Source organism: Nomascus leucogenys, chromosome 2 (assembly GCF_006542625.1).
Source record: "Nomascus leucogenys isolate Asia chromosome 2, Asia_NLE_v1, whole genome shotgun sequence".
Lineage (NCBI taxonomy): Eukaryota > Metazoa > Chordata > Mammalia > Primates > Hylobatidae > Nomascus > Nomascus leucogenys.
The window spans coordinates 139463052-139479535 of NC_044382.1; the positions used below are offsets into that span (position 1 = coordinate 139463052).

Sequence of the window (16484 nt, forward strand, 5' to 3'; positions counted from 1 at the left end):
ATACACTAATGCAAAGGTGAAACTTGGCTTTCTCTTTAGAACAAGATTTTTGGTAGGCCAAGGTGGGAGGATCACTTGAGGCTCCAGAGTTCGAGACCAGCCTGGATAATACAGAGAGACTCCATCTTCACAAAAAATAAACACGTTAGCTGGGCATGCTGGCATGTGCCTACAGTCCCAGCTACTGGGCAAGCTGAGGTGGGAGGATTGCTTGAGCCCAGGAGTTCAAGGCTGCGGTAAGCCATGTTCGTGCCACTGCACTCTAGCCTGGATGACAGAGCAAGACCCTGTCTCACAAAAAAAAAAAAAAAAAAAAAAAGAGCAACAGGAGAATGGTGAGAAACATAAACTATGACAAAACCGTGCAATAATCCATATACATTAAAAACAATGTTTACACACTATGTTAGCAGGGGGAAATATTCTTACATTAACTATTATGTAACAAAAGCAGAATTTAAAACAGATAAAATCATAAAGAGTACAAAAACATGGGTATATATAAATACATATACATGCATATATTTTATATATAAGGACTCAACTATATAAAAATATATACTTATATATAAAAAGATATCCTTGTGTATAACTGTGTATTTATATATAAAAAGATATCCTTGTGTATAACTGTGTATTTATATATAAACAGATATGCTTGTGTATTTATCTGTGTAAATATTGTGTATTTATCTGTGTAAATATTGTGTATTTACACAGATATACACAAGCATATCTTTTTATATATAAGGCTTCAGACATACATATGATATATAAATACACATACATACAGAATAATCATAACAAGAAGATGCAAAGCACAGTGTGACTAATATCACCACACAGTGTATGTCTGGTATACAAACATCAGCATTACTTTCATTATAGCCAAAGAAACTGAGGCTTTCCTAGAGTAAATATTCTGTCTTATGATACACTGGTAGTAAGTGGCCAATTCTGGGTTTTATGAGAAGCCACGATGCTGCCTAATGCCTGGAGGAAGTTTCTGTATTAAGAATAGCTGATGGTAGAGTTAGGAAAATTTGTGTTTGGCTTTCTTCACATTTCAACATTTTGTATATTAAATATATATTAAGAAAAATGCTACTTTCTTAAAAATCAGGGAGAAAAAGAAAAGACACTCTCCTCTTATAATTCAGAAAAATAAGACTATTTTCTTTTAAAGTATCACTTCCATTATTTATATATTAAAAGGTTCCTACATGTTTTTCCATGTAGTCACATAAAAATTTTTTCATGTTAAATATGATAAACTTTAAGTATGCAAGGATTAAAATACAAATATATATATATATATATATTTTTTTTTTTTGAGATGGAGTCTCACCCTGTCACCTGGGCTGGAGTGCAATGGTGAAATCTTGCCTCACTGCAATCTCTGCCTCCCAGGTTCAAGTGATTCTCCTGCCTCAGCCTCCCGAGTAGCTGGGATTACAGATGCCGACCACCACACCCAGCTAATTTTTTGTATTTTTAGTAGAGACGGGGTTTCAGTATGTTGGCCAGATTGGTCTCGAACTCTTGACCTCGTGATCCGCCCACCTTGGCCTCCCAAAGCGCTGGGATTACAGGCGTGAGCCACTGCGCTCGGCCTAAAATAATTTTTTTTTTTTGAGACGGAGTCTCGCTCTGTCACCCAGGCTGGAGCGCAGTGGCATGATCTCAGCTCACTGCAAGCTCCGCCTCCTGGGTTCAGGCCATTCTCCTGCCTCAGTCTCCCTAGTAGCTGGGACTACAGGCACCCGCCACCACGCGCGGCTAAATTTTTGTATTTTTAGTAGAGATGGGGTTTCACCGTGTTAGCCAGGATGGTCTCGATCTCCTGACCTCGTGATCTGCCTGCCTCGACCTCCCAAAGGGCTGAGATTACAGCCGTGAGCCACCGCGCCTGGCCAAATAATTTTTTTAGAAATCCTATACATGCTTTGGAAAAATGATTGATAAGAAAATTCAACAACTTGTCAGTGCTGAGACTGAAGGTATTTTATTTTTCTTTTTGTCAAATTTTTCTATAATAGTGCTTTGATAGTATACTTACATGACTAAATGAAAATATGGGAAGGAAAAACTAGAAACCCAATTACTAAAACAGAGGTGGAAAGACAAATAGCTCCTTCCTTTTTACCATAGTGGAAGGAATCCAAGAGCAACAGACCTAGGACCACTAATATAAATGTCTTATAACTTTGTAATGGTGATTTTGCTATTTGTATTACTCTTTGTTTATCTGTTTTAGTAACAGTATGGCATAGCAGCTTAAGAACAGGCAGTTAGGAACTGAATTCTAGTTTTGCCATTCCCTGTCTGTGTAACTTAAAAACTTCTCTGAGTCATATCTGAAACACAAAGATAACAATAATAAGTACCTCAAAGGATTATTATAAGATTAAGCGCAACAGTACACTTAAGTGCCTGGGACACAGTAAGGCAACGATAAAAACTAAATACTATTATTATTATTATTATTCATCCTATAATAGCAGGTAGAAACCCTTAAAATCAAAATGTTGTCTTTATCTTCAGTAGGAGGCAGCAATGTTTTCCAGTGCCAGGCTTTCACAGAGAAAGTCAAAAGACACTGTGTTTGGCAATGGGTACAGATGAAAGAAGAAAAGAGACTAAGCAACTAGGATCAGACATAAAGAAAGACAAGAATGCATCAGAAGACACAGAGTGCATTAGAAGAACTCATATATAATTCCTTAATCAAGTAATTCAACAAACAGTAGGCACTACATCAGGTATTGGAGGGAAGCATTGAAAAAACTAGAAACGGTTCCTTTACCCTGAAGGGCATCCATACCACCAACTGATAAAAATTCTGTCCTTTGAAGCAATAATGCATTCAAGTATCTTCCTCAGGCACTACTTTTGTTATGTTTTATACTACATTTATTCATACACTTGGCCTTATTTTCTCTGTTGCTAAGTTAAAAACTTGAAGTCAGAAACTTTTTCTTTTTCATACATATATCCCTTGGAGTACTGGCACTATATTCAGAACACAGTAGGTCAATAAATATTTGATTGGTATTCAAAATCTGGGCAAACTAGCCTTTAAATATGAAGATCACAAGTTCTGATAAGTTTTTTTCACAAATTGTTTTTATCTATATTTGCCATAATTTCTCCACTATCCAGTAAAACACCAAACTTTACAACTTAGGTAACTTTCTACAGACACAGAAGGTTTAAACCTTATTGGCTAACAATTGACTGTTGCTCACTAAGCCACATTTTCTCATCCATAATTTCCCACTTGGCTTTCTTCATTTCTGTTTGTTTGTTTGTTTGTTTTGAGATGGTTGTCTTGCTCTGTTGCCCAGGCTGGAGTGCAGTGGCATGATCTCGGCTCACTGCAACCTCCACCTCCTGGATTCAAGTGATTCTCCTGCCTCAGCCTCCCAAGCAGCTGGGATTAATGGCACATGCCACCACACCCAGCTAATTTTTGTATTTTTGTAGAGGCAGGGTTTCACCATGTTGGCCAGACTGGTCACAAACTCCCGACCTCAAGTAATCCACCCACCTCAGCCTCCCAAAGTGCTGGGATTATAGGCGTGAGCCACCATTCTGGGCCTCTCTATTTCTTTATTAACTTTTTAAATGGAGAGGTGGCCAGATTTTGTTATTAAAGCAAAGTATTGAAGTGATATGTACAATTGAAGGGAGAAATAGAAAATTCAACCAAACAATAGCTGAAGACTTCAATACTTCATTCTCAATAACTGATGGCAGAACCAAACCGAAAATCAGCAAGGACATAAAAGACTTAATTAAGACTATTATCTAATGGTTATCTAACTTGACCTGATAGCTATAGAACATTTCAACAAAAGGAGAATATATATTCTTTTCAAGTGCCATAAAACAGTCTCAATAAATTTACAAGGGGTGAACAAAGTAGGTTCTCCAACCATAATGGAATTAAATTAGAAACCAACAGCAAAACAACTTTTGAGAATTCCATAAATATTTGTAAATTAAACAGCATACTTCTAAACTCATAAGTCAAAGAAATTACAAGCAAAATGTAAAAACATTTTGAAATGAATGAAACTGAAAATACAACAGATCAAAATTTGTCAGATTTGGCCAGGTGCACTGGCTCACGCCTATAATCCCAGCACTTTGGGAGGCCAAGGTGGGTGGATCACCTGAGGTCAGGGGTTCCAGACCAACCCGGCCAACATGGTGAAACCCCATCTTTACTAAAAATACAAAAATTAGGCAGGTGTGGTGGTGGGCGCCTGTAATCCCAGCTACTCGAGAGGCTGAGGCAGGAGAATCGCTTGAACCTGGGAGGCAGAAGTTACTGTGAGCTCAGATGGCGCCACCGTACTCCTGCCTGGGTGATAGAGCGAGACTCTGTCTCAAGAAAAAAAAAAAAAAATAAGAACCAACAGAAATATTTTAGGGTTTGGGGGCTGAAAAGTCTCTGTCTCAATAACTCGACTCTGCTGTTAGGCATGAACATAGCCAGAGAGCATATAAATGAATGACTGTGGTTGTGTTCTAATAAAACTTCATCTATAAAAAGCAGGACCATTTGGCCCATTGTCCATAGCTTGCTAATCCTTGATGCATATGGGCAAAAAATATATACAATTTAAGTGAAACCACGAATGAACTTCTCTTTGGAGAAGCCCTCATCATTTGAAAAACAAACAAACAAACAAACAAAAACACACATTACAAAATTCAGGAACAAAAGAGGGGACATTACTAGCAACCTTATAAAAACTAAAAGGATTGTAAGTGTATACTATAAACAACTTTATTCTAGTAAATTAGGACACTTAAATGAAACTAATAAATTCCTAAAAGACAAAAATTACCAAAATTGACTCAGAAACAAATAGAAAATCTAAATGTATAAAAGGTGAAGAAATTAAATTAGCAATTTAAAATATTCTTATTCTTAAAAGCCTGGATGCAGATGGTTTCACTAGTGAATTCTACCAAACTTTTAGAGGAAAAAAAATAGTACTAATCTTCTAGAAACTCTTCCAGAAAATAGAGAAGGACATGCCAGTATTACCCTGATATCAGAGCTAGACAAAGACATCACAAGAAAACTAAAAAGCAATATTTCTCATGAATATAGACTCCAATATCCACAATAAAATATTGGTAAATCAAATCCAGCAACATATAAAAAAATTATATACCATGACACAGTGGGGATTGCTTCCTAGGAATACAATGGTTGGTTTAACATCTAAAAATTAATTAATGAAATCCATGACATTAATAGTTTAAAGATGAAAAACGATATGACAATACAATCTCAATAGACATTGAGAAAAAGCATATGACAAAATCCCACACTCATTCATGATTAAAGGATGGACAGAAAAAACCAAACTGTCTAAAAACTAGGAATAAAAGAGAACTGCCTGTCTCTAAAAGAAGCATTTGGTTAAACAAAATAAAAATAAAAAGGGAACTTCTTCCATCTAATAAAGGGCATCACAAAAACCTTACAACTAACATCATACTTAATCATGAAAGATGCCATGTCTTTCTCCTAAGATCAGCAATAAGGAAATGATGCCCATGGTCACCACTTCCATGCAACATTGTATTGAAAATTCTAGCCAGTACAATGAGTCAAAAAAAAAAAAAAAAAAAAAAGTTGGGGGTAGCAGGGACAAAAGGCAGCCAGATTGTTAAGAAAGATTTAAAACTGTCTGTTCACTGATAACATGAGCCTGTGTGTAGAAAACCTTAGGGAACCTAGACAGAAAAATGAATAGACTAATAAGAGTTTCAGAAAGACCAAAAGATACAAGATCAATACACAAAAGCCAACCCCACTTCTATATGTAAGCAATGAGTAATCTGAAAAGGAAATTAAGAAAATAATTCCATTCAAACTTCAGCACTTACAAATTTTTGATACTATAAATAACCTAGTTGATGGACATCCATGAATACATGAAGTACTTTCTGTATTTCAGATATCCATGTGGATAGATTTCTGGAACTTTATTTGCTTTCACAGTGACAGATACAAAGATATGGGCACTGAATATAAAGTGATGGATTCAGAGAACAATGATTGTGTTGTAAAAAGTATGACCAAAAATATAAGGCAATTTTGGGTTCTGCTGTTTAACAGTTTCTTCTAAATAAACTCAAAAACAGTGAAGGTCACTCACCTGCACAGCATGAGATAAATCTGACATCAGACACTGACGGAACCTCTCATCACTCCCAATTCCTTGAAGAACAAAGTCAGGCACATAAGATGAGCAGTAGCCACCCAGCAAGGACCTCCCAAAGTTGGCAATGTTGGGCTGAACAGCACTCACTTCGATTAACTTTGACCTGGAAGAAAAATGCCCCCAAAAGACATCTAATTAGTAATAAATATATTTAACCAGTTAAAAAAAAAAAGTGAATTCTACTTGTCCATATTTAACACTAGTCTGTATTAAAATCAAGTGTAAAGTCATCCTTATATAATGGTAATAATCGCAAAAATTAAGAGTAAAATGGTAATAATAGTAGAATCAAGAGTAAAATCATCCTTATTTAAAAACTGGCTCAAGTGCTCTATCAGAAAATAAAATACTCCTTCTTATTCAGAGAAGAAGGTCTGATGAGCAACTGAGTAATGAAGTGAGGATCAATCTTTCCTAATAGACTTTAAGAGAACCGTACCTTGTGTTTGTAGCACATTCTTAATACAATCAGATTATGAAAATAATAATCTAAAACAAAACAATTAAATGCCTCACAAGTCCAAAGCTGGGTATGTAACGTTTCTCAAGCATGAATCTTCTCCTTGCATACTTGACCCAAAGTATACATTCTCTGTTTTCCTCTTAGTCTTGGCCAAATCTATTTCTAACAGCCATTCTAACATCTCAGGGATTAGTGCTCCTTAACTGCCAGGCTCAGCATATGTCCTTTTGGGGGGCATAAGTCACTCCTCAATGGCTTGAAACCTTCTAAGCAGTAAGAAATCTTATACTTATCAACCAGATCCTTTAACTTTTCTCTGAGGTCTTCATAAAACCTTTCCAGAGTGTTTCTGGCGCTTAGCCTTTACTTCTTCTTATGAGTTAAGAGAATATGAAAATAAGAGAGAGCTATCCAGGACAATGATCTCTTCTTTTATACTAACCTTCAGAGAACAGCTAAACAAAAGAATGGTACATATTTATATAGGGCCCATTATAGGTGAAAACTTCCTACTTACCCAGGAAAAGGTATCTCATCCTCTTCTGCCCAATCTTCTTGCTCTCCTCCATAATAACTGCTAACTTGTCTAGTCATATCATGACCTGTATCTTCACTTTCGCTATCCCCAAGGGCACTATCTGAACTTTCATTTCTTGGAATGTCCCATTCAGTTCCTACAGCAATTTTTTTATCTGAACTCTCTTTATCCCCATGGGGGACAAGAATGGAGAGTGTATCTCTTTGGTCCTGCTGAGGAAAGCAGGTTTTACATGAATCTTGGGGAACTGTTTCTATACATTTACAAAATTCATTGTTCTGTTTGTTATTTTTTGTACACAATATTTTTGAAAACTCTAACATACAGCAATGGTCTTTACTATCTGTACTTGTTTTAACTGGAACATCATCAATAGTCCTGGTTTCGATTGAATCATCATTAAAATATTCGTCAAATAAGCTCATGCTTTCTGGGTCTGAATGATTCCAACAGGGAAGTTCACAGGGCTCTTCAGAAACCATGTTCTGTATATCAGACTCTCCTGATTGGTCCTTAGTTGTTTGTTTAGTTTCTTGATGCTGATCAATAGCCTCTCTTTCTTCATTCAATGGTTTGGTGTGATGTCTGGTAATCTGATCCACCACTGCCTGACTTCGAAGCTCGGTATCTGAATCAGGTGACATAGAATCCCCAATCAGGAAAGTAACCTTTGTCTGGGCAGCCTCACAAGAAAATGAAGCAGGCACAATCTTATCTGGAGGTTTTTTTTCCACAACCATTCCTGTGGATCTCATTGCTTTGCCTGTGTGACTGTCTGAATCCAGCAACTTCTCACTCTGCCATGTTTCCTCTGTTGGCTCTAAGCCTGACTCTGACAATGCACATTTGTCTACTGGAACAGATCCTGTGCAAACAACTGTCTCTAACTTGGCATCAAGGCAAGTTCTTAATTTATCTCTGTACTGTTTAACATCAACAGCATTTTCTTCTTGGCAGTCAGAAGCAGAAATCATCCGGCACTCATCTGAAATTCCTAGCAGCTCCTTAGAGTTGTTTTGAATATCTTCTCTCTCTTGTTGTGAAATGTTCTCTACATTTTGCCCAAGGAGTGGATGACTGCAATATTTACAGTTACAACTGGGAGTTCTTATTTCTTCTGACTCTTTAAAGAGCAAACTGCTTTTGTTTCTATGCATTGTGACAAGGACATACTCTGATTCTTCTATTTCACCTTTCTCTAAAGTGGTAGTAATTACTGTGCCTGGCATAACGATGGCTTCATCTTCTCCATTTTCTAAAAGATGTGTTTCTTGAAGTTCAGAGCATCTTATAAAATAAGTAAGAAAATAAAGTAGCCTCTGGACCATGTCTTGTCGTTTGCCAACTACCACAGTCCTTGCTAACCGTACAGGAGAGCCAATAGCGCCATATAAGTCTCCTGTAATGGAAAAAATCAGTTATTGGACATGTCCTTTACTGACACAGCTAAGTAAGCTATTTTTAATGATCAGAAACCTACTCTTACTGTATGAGTAATAGTTTAGGTTTTACTCTTGTTCTTTTTTTTTTTTTTTTTTTGAGGCAGGGTGTCACACTGTAATCCTGGCTGGAGTGCAGTGGTACAATCATGGTTCACTGCAGCCACAGCCTCCTAGGCTCAGGTGATCCTCCTACCTCAGCCTCCTGAGTAGCTGGCACTATAGGTGCGTGCCACCATGCCTGGCTAATTTTTTGTATTTTTTTTTTGTAGAGACAGAGTTTGGCCATGTTTCCTAGGCTGGTCTTGAGCTCCTGGGCTCAAGCAATCCACTGGCCTTGGCCTCCCAAGTGCTGAGATTACAGGTGTGAGCCACCGTGCCTGGCCTCACTCTTAGTTCTTTAACAGATGAGTGACTATTCAAGGGAGGAAGATGAGATGAATAATCTTAACCAGAGACAAAGGTGAATTCAGGGTTTTCTGGTTACCTCTTTAAACAAATGCTATGGTTCAGAAACCTCAAGCAAAGAGTCAGTTCTGAAACTCACATATCCCAAGAATATTCTCTAACCCAGGCTCCATGCAGAGCATTTTTACCTGGTTAGAGAAGTACTGCCTGAAGTACTATGTACACAAGGATTCTGTAGCTGTGTCCAATCAAGAAAAGACAAAGCACAATATCTGCTGGCTTGCAAGGAGAGGAAAGGAGTAGCAGTAAAATGAAGCAAAGCTAGAGTAGTCACACCACACACTTAACCCTTCCTGATTTAAATCATATCTCTGGGGCCGGGCACAGTGGCTCATGCTTGTAATTCCAGCACTCTGGGAGGCCGAGAATGGGTGGATCACTTGAGATCAGGAGTTCAAGACCAGCCTGGCCAACATGGTAAAACCCTGTACCTACTAAAAATACAAAAACTAGCCAGGTGTTGTGGTGAGCACCTGTAGTCCCAGCTACTCGGGAGGCTGAGGCTGGAGAATTACTTGAACCCAGGAGGCAGAGGGTGCACTGAGCCGGGATGACACAACTGCACTCCAGCCTGGGCGACAAGAGCGAGACTCTGTCTCAAAAAAATAAAAAAATAAAAAAGAAATAAAATAAAAAAGTAAGTCATATCTCTGAACTTTAACTGTTGTTCCTCTAGCCAGCACCCCACCCCACCAGCTCCCATGTTTGTAAAAGCCTATTTTCCCCTTCCATTCCCTAGAGGGTTGGGTACTCAGGATAGGCCAGAAAGTGCAGGAAGAGAGAGACTCATCCTTACTAAAAGGAAAAGAAAGGGCAACAAGTTTAGCCATGCAGTTCATTTTCACTTTTGAATCCATTCTAAACATGACTAGCCATTATGTTAAAAGCACGGTAGGTGAGGGAGGCAGGACTAGAAATTATCATTTCTATATTTATGCTATACTTCAGATTAAACCAGTAATTTCAGTACCAAAACTATGGAGAATAGGGCTGGGCATGGTGGCTTACACATGTAATCCCAGCATTTTGGGAGGTGGAAGCAGGCTGATCACTTGAGCCCAGGAGTTCAAGACCAGCCTGGGCAACATGGTAAAACCCTTGTCTCTACAAAAAAATACAGAAAATTAGCTGGGCATGGTGGCGCGCACCTGTAATCCCAGCTACCTGAGAGGCTGAGGCAGAAGAATCACCTGAGCCCAGGAAGTTGAGGCTGCAGTGAGCTGTGATCGCACCACCGCACTCCAGCCTGTGCAATAGCGTGCGACCCTGTCTCAAGAAAGAAAAAAAAAAATAGGAGAACACAAAGCCATTAATTTCAGCTTAATGGCTTTGTATTAATTTCAACTTAAATTAATTTCAACTTAATTTCAATTTTTGCAAGTTGTCAGCATATACATTTAAAATCCTCTATTTTTACTTTACAAAGCCCTCACACTTTTTAAAGGAACAAATATAAATAGGTCTCAAATAAATATATGCTATAGATACTATTATGATAAATTTTCTCTTCTGGCTAACACACTGGCTCAAATATCATCATGCCACTGTTCTAAACTACTCCCACAATCCCCATGAATTACCAAGTAAGTTGAAATTGCTTTGGCATGGCAAGTGAGTCTTTCATGATTCCCACTTTACTCTTCCAGCTTTATCTTCTTATACTTACCCTTTTTGGCAGTCAGAAGAAGAAATCATCTTTATTCACGCAAAGCCCCAGTTAAACTGGACCACTGAATGTGCTCTGCACTTTTAACACCTAGACTCTTTACTTGTGTGATGTCCTGTCCCTTTCCTCAATATCTCTGCCAGTCCATAGCTTCCCACCTAAGCATCCTCACTTGGACAAAAGTAGGCTCCCCTGTTGAACTCCCACTAAACTTTTCATTTCTCTTATAGTTCCTCCTTGAATTATCACTGGTGTCTGCATATATATTACCTACAGTCTTAGACTGTCGACTTCCTGAGGGCAATTTCCAAATCATTCATCTTTATAGCCTCTGTGCGTTTTAAACAGAGCCCTAGACAGTCAACAAATGATTGTAGAATTAAAAAAGGATTTAAATGTCCCAATTTAAAAAATACTACTAATAATTTGATTTTAAAAGGTCCATGCAATGGAATACTACTCAGCATTAAAAAGGAATGAACTATTAATACATACAAAATAGGTGAATCTGAATTATATTGAAGGAAAGAGATCAAAGTATATACTGCATGATTCCATTCATATAAAACTCTAGAAAATGCAAGTAATCTACCATGACAGAAAGTAGGCCAGTGGCTGCCCAGGGAAGTTGGGGAGAAGGAGAGGGGAAGGAGGAGGAAGAGATTACAAAAAGGCATAAGGAAACTTTTGGAAGTGATGCAATATGATTACCATTTTGATTGTGGTGATGGTTTCAGAGGCATATATGTGAAACTTATCAAATTGCTTTATTTTTTTTGAGACAGATTCTCACTCTGTCGCCTAGGCTGTGGTGCAGTGGCATGATCTTGGCTCACTGCAACCTCTGCCTCTGGGTTCAAGTGATTCTCCTGCCTCAGCCTCCTAAGTGGCTGGGATTATGGGTACCCGCCACCACGCCCAACTAATTTTTTTTTTTTTTTTGAGATGGAGTCTTGCACTGTTGCCCAGGCTGGAGTGCAGTGGTGTGATCTCAGCTCACTGCAAGCTCGGCCTCCTAGGTTCACGCCATTCTCCTGCCTCAGCCTCTTGAGTAGCTGGCGCCTGCCAGCATGCCCGGCTAATTTTTTGTACTTTTAGTAGAGACAGGATTTCACCATGTTAGCCAGGATGGTCTCGATCTCCTGACCTCGTGATCCGCCCACCTCGGCCTCCCAAAGTGCTGAGATTACAGGCGTGAGCCACTGTGCCCAGCCATTGTTTTGTATTTTTAGTAGAGGCAGGGTTTCACCATGTTGGCCAGGCTGGTTTCGAACTCCTGACCTCAAGAAATCCACCCACCTCAGCCTCCCAAAGTGCCGGGATTACAGGCATGAGCCACCGCACCCAGCCCAAATTGTGTACTTTAAATATGTGTTGGGCCAGGTGTGGTGGCTCACGCCTGTAATCCCAGCACCTTGGGAGGCCAAGCTAAGCAGATGGCTTGAGTCTGGGAGTTTGAGACCAGCCTGGGGAACACGGCGAAACCCCATCTCTACAAAAAATTCAAAAACTAGCCTGGTGTGGTGGTACGTGCCTGTAGTCCCAGCTACTTGGGTGACTAAGGTAGGGGGATCATTTGATCCCAGGGAGATTGGAGCTGCAGTGAGCCATGATCATGCCACTGCACTCCAGCCTGGGCAAAAGAGTGAGAATCCATTAAAAAAATGCATTTACTGTATGTCAATTATAACTCAATAAAATGGAAGGGAATGGGGGAGGGAGCAAGGGAGAAAGCCAACAGGGATGGAGGTTGGTTATATGAATTGATAAGCCATATGACAATCCACCTGGCAAGCTCAATCACCAGAGCAACCTAAGGAAAGCTACTACCCAATCACTAAAATGTTCTCATCTTACTCTTCCCCCATCATCTAACAGCAATAGAGTAGGAGAAGTAATTAGCAGCTACGTTTACGAGACACAGTCTTAACCATTTTACATGTATTATCTCGTTTAATTTTTACAACTTTTAAAGTATGTATCATCTATTATTATTCCTACTTTATGAATAAGGAAACTGTGATTCAAATGTGGTGTGCCTGACTCCACAGCCTGTGTCTTTAGCACCTTGGTACAATCCCTCCCTATTGCCTATGAACTTATCAACCATCTACTCTCCCCTCTGTTCCCCCACTTGTTTAGTGGTGCTTAACATCGAGGGAAACATTTTCCAAAATGACTCAGCAAGTGAACAAAAGTGGATCAACAGAAACCTCAGTGAACCGCTTCCCTCCCAACCAGATTGATTTTAGATATCACAGGTGACTCTGTTGATTTATTCTTTCTTGCAAACTTACTAACACAAAGTACAAAATCATAAAACATCCTGAAGATCTGAAGTTACTAGTAAACCAGCTATCAGCCTGCTCCTCTTGCTCTACCTGCAGTTCTTCATCTGTAAGGAATGATTCAGGTCTAAGATGAGGATAGGATAAATTGGCAGACATGAAAGGCAAGCAAAGCAGAGATGCTTTAGAATGCAGGAGGTAAAAGCATTTTATTTATTTTTGGTTTTGCTATAAAATAATTACAGATAGCTACAAAAAAGTCTAATACATAGTGTAACAGTTGTCAGATTACATACCCAGTTGTGCCCAAAGTGGGTTATATGGATGAGTCTTTGCCAACATGTCCACACTCTGAGAGGAATGCTTTTCTAAAAATATTTTTATAGGTGGTTGTCCATTTGGCATGACTGTTGGAACCCAGGCAAGATGATTGGTCAGAACTGCAGTAATGAGAGCTGGTAAGAATCTGAAAACAAAATACATCTCATCAGATTCCAATCTGCCTTCATGAAACCTTAGGTAAAATGTAGTGACAAAGTAAGCAAGGAGAGTATATATGCTCATATGGCCAAATGGCACCAAAAAAAGGAGAGGAGAGAGGAAAGGATGAGTATATAACACCAGGATTAAAATGAAAGTTAATAGTTTCAGGTTGAGGAGGAGTTAAAAACTACTTGAAATAAAGGTAACACATTCATAAGAGCTATTGCAGATCAGAAGTACAAAACAGAAATGCCATTTTACTTAAAAAATTATGGATTATTTTCAGTGTTTAATCACACAGTTCATTACTGAATCAACCAGCAGGTCCTTACATTTCCAAATTACTGAATGGGAAAACGATGCAAAGTATTAAGCAAACTCTGTCTATCACCAAAGAGAATAAAAACATCTGAATTACTCATCTGGATTCCAAAGACTTCAATAGTTAAAATAATACAATATGATAAAACATCACATTGAAAATGCATCATTAGAATCCTAGCATTTCCTTGTTTTTTTTTGTTTGTTTGTTTGAGATGGAGTCTTGCTCTGTCGCCCAGGCTACAGTGCAGTGGTGCAATCTCCGCTCACTGCAGGCTCCACCTCCTGGATTCATGCCATTCTCCCGTCTCAGCCTCCAGAGTAGCTGGGACTACAGGCACCTGCCACCACGCCCGGCTAATTTTGTTTTTGTATTTTTAATAGAGATGGGGTTTCACCGTGTTAGCCAGGATGGTCTCGATCTCCTGACCTCGTGATCCACCCACCTCAGCCTCCCAAAGTGCTGGGATTACAGGTGTGAGCCACCACACCCAGCCATCCTTACATGTTTTCTACCTCTTTTCTATGAAATAAAACTATAAATGGATACAACTCACAAAAAATGGGCAGCCTCAGATAATTCTATAATATGTCAGGATTTTAATTACATAATTACAGACATTTTCATTGCTTTTCATTCATACGGTTCTGTAATACTCTTCCATACCCTGTAATTTAATTATTTTTTAGAATTCTGATTAATTTTGATTAATAATATAAAAGAATTCCAAAGATAATGGATGATTCTTCCACATCTGTAATTGAGTTTGATTACAATCTACATATCTAGTTATAATAAATAAATAAATAAATAAATAAATAAATAAATAAATTCATACTGATTTTTGGAAGCATTTTCCATTAGAAAAGTGAACTCCTTCATGAAACGATAGCAAAGGTGGTTCTTTTCCGGAGTCCCTGACATCATTGTAAGCCAGACAGGTTCTCCAATTCGTGGCATCGTGTAAAGATTACAAATTGTTGTTCTAAAAAGAGGAAGACACATTATGAAATCTATAGTTCCCAGAGTTACATACTCTTAAAATAATTTTAAGTTTATGTTGCCGGTTTGGGCCTTAAACCTAGATTATTAAACCTTTTGAGAAAAGACAATGGACCAAGTCCTTCTTTCCTTGTCAAAAACACAGTACCATGGGAAATGTTCTCAAAATATGTTGGTTCTGGTGTTGGCTCTCCCCACCAGTGACTGTGTGCCCTAAAGTAAATTATTTCCCTACTTTAAGCATTTGTTTCCCATACCTGTAAAATGAAAGGATACAATGATAATTTCTAAAGCCCCTTCCAGCTCCACATTTCTATGGGGTATGCTGTACTTAAATATACTGCAAATAATCAACTACATAAACAAAAGGAAAATATTCTAAATGAGGTAACGGCTTATCCATCTACCCACTCAAAACAAGTTTATCTGCATCATTTTGTTGCCTATGCTAAGACTCTAGTAACATTCTTAAGGACAGTGAGAACACTATACATACATGCTATATGCTATGACTCTCTCAACCTTCTGCAGTGTTTCCTTGAATCAACACAAGAAAAGAGTATCACACAATTAGCATAGTGCTTTCTTAGCTGTCTCTTGGACTAATTTAGACAATAGCTAGTCCTGTGACTTGTACTTTCTCCTGAAGGCTTCAAAACATACTTTTAAGATGTTAATTATTTTCTTTTTACATCATCATCTATTTAACAAAGCCCTATACATTTACTAGACTAAGCAACTCCCGGAAAGCTTGAGGCTTAAGAAACTAGTCAATCTTGCAGAACTACAGAATGGTGTCCTACTTTCTACTTTTTAAAACAATGCTGTCTAGTAGAACCTGGCAATGATGGAAACCTGCACTGTCTGAAACGGTACCCACTAGCTGTATGTGGTTATTGAACACATGACATGTGACCAGTATGACTAAGGAAGGGAATTTATTTTAATTAAGTTAAATAGCCACATGTGGCTGATGGCTGAAATTGTATTGTGCAATACTGCTCTAGAAAGTTCTCTGAGATTTCCATAAATTCTAATACCAACCTCAGTGTAACTGTCTAACACCTAGGAGCCAAAAAAGAGAAGAATTATCTTGCCTCTACAAGTTTTGTTGAATTTGAAACAATATAAACATGATGTATTACAATGGATAGAAACAATAAGAACAGGTCACTTTAATGAGCTCTCTGTAGAACATACAGTCATTGCTAAGAATTTTAAAATAAACAAAAGGTTATTTTATGGAGCAAATATGACTAGAATACAAACTAGGAATATATGAAAATGTTTGATTTTAAAGCTTATTACAGGTGTCCAGATACGATGGAAAACTGAAGACAAATGTTTATCCTCTCTTCAGTTTCTGAGGCCCCAAATGAACACCACCTAAAGATTTGAAAACAGATAAACCAGTGCAACAAATAGAATTAGAGAAGAACCGGCTGGGTGCGGTGGCTCACATCTGTAATCCCAGCTCTTTGGGAGACTGAGGCAGGAGGACTGCTTAAGCCCAGAGTTCCAAACCAGCCTGGGGAACACAGCGAGACCCTGTCTCTGTTATTTA

The 16484-nt window shown here is 38.4% G+C and overlaps 1 protein-coding gene across 2 annotated transcripts in view; it reads right to left on the reverse strand.

Annotated features, from left to right (window-relative positions):
* FNIP1 (folliculin interacting protein 1) overlaps nt 1–16484 on the reverse strand; it is a 159969-nt gene that overhangs the window by 23296 nt on the left and 120189 nt on the right. For both annotated transcript variants that reach the window (XM_003259927.2, XM_003259926.2), the window contains 4 exons: nt 14757–14903; nt 13410–13579; nt 7232–8651; nt 6186–6354 (listed from right to left, as the gene is read on the reverse strand). In XM_003259927.2, the coding sequence (XP_003259975.2) occupies nt 6186–6354; nt 7232–8651; nt 13410–13579; nt 14757–14903 (1906 nt within the window). The remainder of the gene's footprint in view (nt 1–6185; nt 6355–7231; nt 8652–13409; nt 13580–14756; nt 14904–16484) is intronic.